This window comes from Mesitornis unicolor, unplaced genomic scaffold (genome assembly GCF_000695765.1).
Source record: "Mesitornis unicolor isolate BGI_N332 unplaced genomic scaffold, ASM69576v1 scaffold26573, whole genome shotgun sequence".
Taxonomy (NCBI): domain Eukaryota; kingdom Metazoa; phylum Chordata; class Aves; order Mesitornithiformes; family Mesitornithidae; genus Mesitornis; species Mesitornis unicolor.
The window spans coordinates 15,597-25,007 of record NW_010173006.1 but is presented as its reverse complement, the minus strand read 5'-3'; the positions used below and the strand labels follow the sequence as shown (position 1 = coordinate 25,007).

The 9,411-nt window shown below is 37.8% G+C and overlaps 1 protein-coding gene across 1 annotated transcript; it reads left to right on the top strand.

Annotated features, from left to right (window-relative positions):
• Window positions 1-51: 51 nt before the first annotated feature.
• TPBG (trophoblast glycoprotein) lies at window positions 52-727 on the top strand (the record flags this gene model as incomplete). The annotated part of the gene is made up of 1 exon (XM_010180589.1): window positions 52-727. A coding segment is annotated over one exon (676 nt), but the record flags the coding sequence as incomplete, so codon positions are not given.
• Window positions 728-9,411: the final 8,684 nt, after the last annotated feature.

Here is a 9,411-nt window from a genome sequence, read left to right as displayed (position 1 = left end):
GGAGGAGCTGGTCCTGTGCGGGGCCCTGCGTGACCACGGCGTTCTCCTCAGCCTGGCCGCCATGCTTCAGTCTGGGGCCCTGCGCAACCTCAGCCGCCTGGAGCTGGCCAACAACGGGCTGGTGCTGCTGCCCGCCGGCATGTTCACAGCCCTGCCCGCCCTGCGACAGCTGGATCTCAGCAACAACTCCCTGGTGGGCCTGCGAAACATCTCCTTCCAGGGGCTGGGCCAGCTGCAGAGCCTCAACCTCAGCAACAACTCCCTGAGTGTGCTGAGGAACAGCACCCTGGCCCAGTTCCGGGGCCTGCCTGCCCTCCGGCACATCGACCTGGGCCGCAACACCTGGGTCTGTGACTGTGCTATCGAGGACCTGGTGGCTTGGCTCAAGGAGAGCGACCAGGTGGAGGGCAAAGAAACCCTGACCTGCGCCTACCCCGACAAGATGCTGGGCAAAGCCCTGCTGAAGATCAGTGTCTCGGACCTGAACTGCTCCGTACCCATTAACCTCCCTTCCCAGCTACAGACTTCATACGTCTTCCTAGGGATAGTCTTAGCTCTCATCGGGGCCATTTTCCTTCTGGTTTTGTACTTGAACCGAAAAGGAATCAAAAAGTGGATGCACAACATCAGAGATGCCTGTAGGGATCATATGGAGGGCTACCACTACAGATACGAGATCAACGCAGACCCCAGGTTAACAAACCTCAGCTCCAACTCAGACGTCTGACGAAGCGCCACATGCGGACGCAGGGCAGCACACAGTAGCTATGCATGAAAAGTAGACTTACGCTTTACCCTCGTGCTTGCTTCCCTCTTCTCGGAGAAATCTCGGATGTGCTTGTAACATGAGGGGGATATGCCTCCCTGTGACATCAAGTTAAATTTTGTTTTGAGACGCTTGGCAGCTGCGCATGATGTTGAGCTGTATGTAGGAAACAAGCTGCTATTTCTCTTCCTCCTTACCTGTCTGTATTTGTGGGAAATATTTTTTCAAGATCTCAGAAGAAAAAAAGGATTCTCTCTGATGCTCCAGAGCCACCAGAGTTTATAAAAAATTTACTGATGCAGACACCATTCAACAAAAGCTGCCTCAACTCTTTGGGAAAAAAATGTTATGTTCCTCTGTGCCAGTTTTGATCTTGTACAGCCAAATTGTGATGACAACAATTTCATTTCATAGACTACCTTGTGATTTAAAGAAACAAAAACTCCTTTTAATGACTCCTCTGTTAACAAAGAAGGAAATCAGATAGTGAGCATGCACAAATACTTTGTAGTTTTACATGTAAGGAAACTTACAATATCAGTAAGTCTCTTACTATTTTGTAAAGTTATTTTTGATTGCAGTTTACCTGAAAAGAGAGGGTTTTTTATACAAACTGCATCTAAACTCCATCTGAACTGTTTGATTCAATAAACAGTTATAAGAACTGTTGTGTTGAAGTTTGCTGTTCGATGAGAAATTTATGGACGTCTAAGAATGTGGATAGCTTTATAGTCTCTGAAGTAATAGCCCTGCAGTAGTAATCTGAATAAAATTTTATACAAATGTGTAGCTTGGAGAAATAAATGTTTGACAATTTTGTGAAATATGCTAGGAGAATTACACCGGTCAACGACGAGAGCAGTTTCACTTGGCACAAAACCCCCAGTCTGCTCTCTGAAAGCAACTGCAAAACGTCGAGACCAATGCTAGGGTCCACCTTGCTGGGAATGCACGAGCTGATAGAATTTACCTAAGGTCTTCTCTACCAAATTAAGAAAAGAGGGATTCAAATTAAGTTTTGAAGTTTGTAGGCTAAAGAAAATTTTACCTGAATGGAATTGTTTAGTATAAAAAAAATACTTTCACATCCAGAACTAAATTAGCTGCAGCTCAGTCATGTAGTTGGCGAGCTTCAGGCTTGTAAATCAATGCAGCGCTTAAGTGCTTACTGTTTCATTTTAAGCGCTCAATACTCGTGAAGTTCTTTAGTGATCTACATCGAGTAACTTGATGGAACTTTACATTTATCTTGAAGCTTATAACAGGTACATTTCAGTATTCTATGTTAGTCATGCTTATTACTTGCTTGGGAATGCATTTTCTTGTAAATAGATAAAGCATGCGGAGAAAAACTTCAACAATGCCTCATTTAATATGCAACTCTGATGACATATGAAAAGGTTAGCAAGAGGCTTCCAGTGGCCACCAATAATTATTGCACTTTTAAAAATCATTTGTAGATTCTTAATGAAAAAATTACATCGAGTGTAGAAGTGTGATGTGAATTGGTATCTATCAGTATATCTGTGGAGCTTTTTCCATGGTCACTATTGAAGCTCTTGAACATCTCTCAGATTTCATGAATTGCTGGCTAATTCCCTTTGCTTTCAAAAGTGACAGTTTTCTCATAGATATACGCCTTTGGTAAGAGCTCATAAATATAAAATAGTCCTTAAAGTATCGCAAGAAATATAATCTATTTTGGTCATCAGTATTGTTCAAATGCACCTTTATCTTCTTGCAACTTCAGACAAAGCAAGTAGCACAAGTTGGTTCAGACTAATTTTCTATTGCTTTAAATTGGCTTTATTTAATAGCAGGGTTTTTTTACTGTAGTTTTGTACCTTTGCCCTCAAAAGTAAAAAAGGAATTAAGTACAATTAATGTTTTGATAAATGAATGTATTTTGCAATTAATGTAAGTTAAGTGATAGCCTATTTCTCCTGCTGTAATTTAAATGTACGAGCAATATCTGGTTAACAGCATATGAATTAAGTCTGTGGATTCTTTAAAAGCAGACTGCTGGTCTGGATGTTAGCTGCCTATATTTTAAGAATATTGTAAAAACCTCAGTGTGAATAACTATTACTGTGCAACTATGCAAACCAGTCATACTTGGTACACATAAGATAGTTTATGTAAGAAGCTCAAATTTACAATAGCTATGCAGCGTGCTTTGTTGTATTGATCATTTCGGAGATTATCATCTTACACTTATTTGTGCAGTGCCAGGAGGAGTAGAGCGTCATCCTTGCTTAAGATGCTCCTGTAATATAATAGATAAAATATGTACAGACCAAGTCGTTTCTTGGGCAATTGCTTGGGTTTTGTTAACAGATACTTTAAAGTAACTACAGTGACAGCAATTATCTGTAATGTGTTCATGTAACAGCCGTGCATTTATAGAGCTGTGCAAGGACAGGCAATGATTTTAATCGCAGTCTCTCACCGATGGATGTATAGTGAGCAAGTGTAACTGTTGTATTACACCTAATACTCTAAAGATTATTATTATTTTTGTACCATAGAAAGTTAATGTACTAGAATTTTACTAGAGACCTGGTGCCGGCTACTTTAATATATTTTTTGCCATTTGCTTACTTGTGTATTTATTAGGATGTGACAGTTAGCATGTGTCAGTATTGTGTTGGATAATGTTCTCCTACAGTGTTTGACCAACAGTGAATGCTTTAGTGTTTTGTACAATGCATTTGATCTTAAATCCCCTTCCGTAAACAGTGCTTGAAATTTGTTTTCTTTTCCTATTACAAAATATTTACAGTGATACTCAGAAAACATTTAAAAAGTAGTTTACAAAGTGCTTCAGAACTTGATTAAAATATAAACAATGAAAATAACTTTAGTTTAAGGGTTCTTCTGAAGCACATTTTATAATCTTACTCTGCTTTGACACCTGAAATTTCAATCGATTACCATTTCCAGAGCAGCTTAATTAGCAAGGCTGTTTTAATCATTCATTCGTCAATAAAACACGTGCAGTACGAAATGCCTCTAAAATGTGTTTTGTATGCATAAACCCCCAAAGTTGTGCCTGGCATGGTTGTCACTGATGTTTTGTTAGAAAACATCCAGACCAAAGAAGTGGTCAAACCCAGGGAAGGCTGTGCTGCTGAGAAGCAGAATGGATGATTTGTCCAAGGTTTAACTGCTTGCCTAAAACTAGTTTTAGTTGTGATAAGCGTAACATTTTCTTAGAGGAATAGCACAAGGAGTTGATGTAGTTTTAATATATTTTTCAAAAGTACTTTGAATAAGTACTGTTGCTAGGTAAGAAATTCCCCAAATCTTTCTTTATCCAGGGTAGCTTTATATTAGATCATATGACTTTTATTCTCAGCAAGCCATAATATTACCAGTAATTTTGACATCCAAAAAGTGATTTCAAGTTTTGCACAACTGCTTTAAATCTTTTCATTCGGGGTAATTTACCTTTTAAGCTCTGGTGACAATCCCCTGTGACATGCCAGCTAGCAAAGCAGTCTGTTCAGACCCGTATTCGGTTGTTGACTGAGATGTCACTGAAGACAGACATGGCAAAATAATTCAAAATATGACTGCGCTAGGATCCCAACTCTCATTATTCTACCAGCATTTTCCCTGTGGTATGCTCTGCTCTTTATGCATCTGCATAATTTCTTCTTCGCCTCATTTTCTCAAGAAATCCATTAAAAGGAGTATCATGAATCTGCACAGGTAGAAAAATTGGTCCGACTGCACCTATATTTTGAGATTTAGCATCTTCATTTCCCTTTAAGCCTTAACGTGAGAAAGAGCCTTTGACAAAGTGGACAGAATGAAAATTTAATTTGCACTTTTTCTTTCTCTTTAGCAGCTGAATGTTCAAGAAGAACCATTCATTCTCACGATAGGATGAAGGAAAATAGCATTTGGTAAGAAAAACTTCTCGATTTCAAGCTTCCAAATGACATTTATATTCTATGGGAGAAGGTGGAAGGGAGAAGCTTATAAAGGAAATGGAAATACCCCTTGGTAATGGGTCAGCACTGGAAATGACAATGCTAGGGATAGGAACAATAACTGATGGATTCTGTCTGTTATGTTGTCATTTTTATGGATACAACTCTAATTTTGTCCTGTTACTATAAATAGAAACATTTTGATAATAAATGGTATCACATCCTATGATATTTGTAATGCAGGTGTTTCCACTGTGGGATTTTTGTGGGGTATAATAGAAGACTGAATTTAATTCAGAGCCTTGTGGTTTATTAATTACTAGATCAGATCCATAATTTAATGCTCCTTTTTTTTGCTGTTTAGTAGTTGCAAAGACCTTGGCTTGAAATCAAACCATGAAAGCCTACCAAGGAGTAGTGAGAACGGTTTGTTTGGGGAGTGTAACATTTATTGGGTATGTTCAGAAAAGAGAAATAAAGCATGTGGGAGCTGAGGGTCCTTTGCTGGTACAAAAGTAAGTGTAGTCTGTTATCTTTCCAAGTCGAGACAGCAGTAGCAGGAAAGTGGTGCTTTGTACCAATACAATAAAGCTAACAGCACTCCTCTCCCACCTTGGTAAAAAAAACAACACAAAACACCGAGCTTTTAGAAGCAAGAATACAGGTTTGCAGTATCGGTATGTCCTTAAAAAGGGCTCTTGCATTCTCAATGGTGTTACAATTTACGTGTTGTCACATCCTTGGAAAAACCTTGCTATGCCAGAAGTCATCTGTCGCGTAGGCAAAAGTTGAAAGCAGGCCTTGCATTCCCAACGTCAGCCTAAATAGAAAAAGGGAACTGTTAAGATAATTAAAATGGTACTTTAGGCAGTGTATTCATGTTGCAGTTCATAATTTGATACTTACAATAATTTTTCAAAGTATTCACTAGATAGCTGCTTCTTTCTGATGATAGAGTAACAGAATAACAGATTTGTGTTTTCTAGTGATTATGCATGAAAGCATCTGAATAAATTAGCAATGTTGTTTGAGTACATACAGTGATGAAAATGTTAGAATTCTTGTGGTCTAGAATGCTTCACTCTTCTAGAAATTGTAGATGTGCAAGAAACTGCTGTAACTTTCTCAGACTGAAGTTTTATTTCTTAATTAAAAATTATTCTTCAAGAAAAACACAATAAAATATTTACCAGATTGCTTATAAATTTTATATGTTCACCCTGATGATTTAATTATTGTAAATCCTTACAAATACTGAGGTCTTTGCTTAAAGTGTATGGTATTCCTTATAGCTTGAATTAATGATTGTGCTGTGAATGTGCATGATGGAACAGTGAAAAAGCAACTTCCATAGATGGAAGATAACCTGATTAATTTCTTTAGAAAAAAAATGATCAGTGAATAAAAGGGATTGTGTTTTAGTCCTTGTTATTTTGGACATGATTTGATAGCTTTTTCCTTTCTAATATATACAGTATTGATTTTCAAGTTAGATGCCGATTCTAAATTTAACAGTAATGAATTTTCAGGGTTGGAATGACTAGATCAAACTGTGTGTTTTAAAGTCTTCAAATACATATTTACATAGTGAAATATGGAGGCATTGTTATTACTGACGGTGTGAATTTTCTTACTGCTGAAACAGAGAATGAAGGGTGAACTCCAGAGAGAAAAAAAGCATTCTGATGGCAAGCTCTTTTATTCCTACAACTTTTCTAATGCAAATATTTCGATTGGAAATTCAAAGGGGAGGATGATGTTTCATCTTCTCATAGATAGCTAGTGCATATGTCTGAAATTTTAATAGGACAGAGTGATTTTCCTGGGACTGTCCCAGGAGCATAGCTGATAACTTGGTTAGTCTTGTGCCTAAGTTGTTTGCTATTAATGTTTTTTTCATATTCTTAGGACACTTAACACAGAAGGATGTCTGGCTTTGCATGTGACTGATTGATCTGTCCTAGATTTTACCTTAGGACTGATTTGTCTTAGTATGTGTCCACAGTCTGCTTCACATATTCCATTTGTTCTAGTAGAAAATTTACTATAGCATAGCCCAGGGTAGCTCTACGTGAAATCATGGGCATTTATGCAATAAAGAACTCATTTGTCCAATTGACATTATCAAATGTTAGACATTTTAGCAGAATGTGGTGTATACTTCATGCTGGCAATGTAAAAGCATCAAGTAACAATTAAATATTAAAATAAGAAAAAATACCATTTATTGCAAGACCTCTGTAAGCAGTGATGAACTGACACGACTTTGGGGCATTTGAACAATTTAAGCTTGTTTTGAAGAAGGAAAAAATGTAGTTACTACATTTACAGTTTTCTGCTTCAGATAGGTGTCTTCATTCATTGAACAAACAGTAACTGAATCCTGCAGATAGATGTAGATTTGTATCCATTTAAGTCAGTGGCTTTACCCCAGTGCTTATTTTGTTTCCCTATTTTCAGAGATGGGTGCTTCTGTTAGCCTGGAGGAAACAGAGAGAGAGCTCTCAAGCATCAGAGAACAAGATTATTTATTGTATATATACAAATATGCATTTTACACACACAAACACACATAGATGTATATTTATAATGTAAAACAAGGAGATTGAAGAGGGGTAGAGTCCAAGGCACACCAGTCTCTCACACATAGGAAAGGGGACCTGAGTGCCTAATGGAGTAGATATGCCTCTGAGAAGCACTTCAGTAAGTTAACAGAAATTGGTGCTGAGTGGCCAAGATTTTTCCCAAGTGGACGCAATTTGGGGTTCTGCTTTCAAAGTCGCTTAAAGGGGCTTCATTTTCAAAGGTTGTTGAACACCTTTTGGAAAATTACACTATTTTAAGGTGAATCAAACTAAATTTGGAAAAAACCATTTTCAGTGTGAAAAGTCATGTGTCTGGTTTATACTTGAGAGAGAATATAAATAACTTGTAAGAGCTTTTGAAATTCCCCAGGCTTTGCTCTCTGTTTCTCAGATTCATTGAGATCTCTGTAACACCATTTGTGCAGAATATCCTTCCTCTTCTCCAGCTCACTTATTTAATCATCCCTAATCCAGATGCCTTTTCCCCATCACCTTTGTATTGTGACCAAACTTGACTTCATATTGGTAAGCAAAGGTAGAATTCCTATGAAACAAGCCATGCATAAAATCAAATCTTATCACTAAGCAGATTAGTTAATAAGGTTCTATCTGTTGTTAGACTTTCATTCAGTTTTTCTCTTTTCCTGTTTGTCCCTTTCTGTTTAGTTGTCCAGCATACCAGAAGGCTTCTGTGGTACCCCAGAGGAACTCCCTGATTCCAATTTCCAGTAATCAAAGAGGAAATTTAACTTTCAGATGATAGTCTAGAATCAATAGAAACAATACTAGAACTTTTCTGACAGGATAGTAAAATGTCACTGAAAATAGCTCTCCTAACATATTCTCCATTTGTCAGAAACACTACATATGCGGAAAGAACTGGAGTGCTGCATTTGTGGTACTGATACATGTGCTGTTTAACCAGACCGGGAGATTTCTGTTACAATAACTTACGATATCTCTGCTCCAATTTCTCCTCCCTGCAACCCTGCGTGCACCCCAATATGCTTGAAGAGGACTCAGATAAGTTTAGGACATGCATTCAGGAGATTGTGGTAATTTGTTTAGATTATTAATCGTAAGTGAAGGCCCTTGTTTTCGGGCACATAAAGAAATATGTCCTAGTGCTTCTATTTTTTTCACACAGAAATGAACTAACTGGCATAAGCCTGGTTTCATAACTTGTCTGTAAATATGAAAAAATGCTCTGAATTTGAATTTGCAAGGAACAGATGTCTTTCAGCAAGCTTGAGTCAGCAGGATTTCCAATTTAATCCAGGAAATGATGACACTGAAATTTATTGCAAACAGAGGAATGACTCGTTCTTCATCTTAGTTATGTGGGCTATGCCTTTTCCGCAAAGCAGTGCAAGGTGTTTTATCTCCTGGGTTTCCAGGGAGACAGCCACAATCCAGTAGGGGTTACTGTTGTTCTTAATAAAGCTCTCTAGAATTTGTAGTTTTAGCAATTTTTCTGATCAAAATCACGGAAGGAGCAGATAGGATTTGATAAATGACACTGAGTAACGTGAATTGATGTGACCTATTTCAAACACACACAGATGACGCTGTGGTGCACCAGCTTAGAGCAGTTGGTGAAAGCTGGTGCTTTCCCCAGATAGAATCATCGTTTTAACTGGCAGAAGTCTCAAAACTGAGTATCAGTCACTCTAGAGAGCTATACAAACTGTCCTTATCATTTAGCAGTTGATATAGAATATAGGATATCCAAAAGGTTTTGGATATAGGGGTGAAGTACCACCTCCACCACAGCAATTCTGAATTTTTCATATGTGAGTTGTGTAATAGTTGACAGAAAACTGTATGTCTCCTCTGTTGTTTAGAAGGAGAACTGAAGCAAACAACAACTGGTTAATGTAAGTCAAATTAATAGGTAAAAATCTTCTCTCTCAAAATAATAATAGTTACTGATCTCATTATTGATGAGAATTCAAGATATTTTGGTCACAGAAGTATATTGGACTCACATATTTCTTCATTATTGTACATTCCACACTGAAAATACAGAAATTTGCAGAGGCGATGCTGAGTACTAGGAGACCAATGTATAGTGTAGGAATCACACTGAGCACCCTCCCAATCTTATTTTCCATTATTCTGC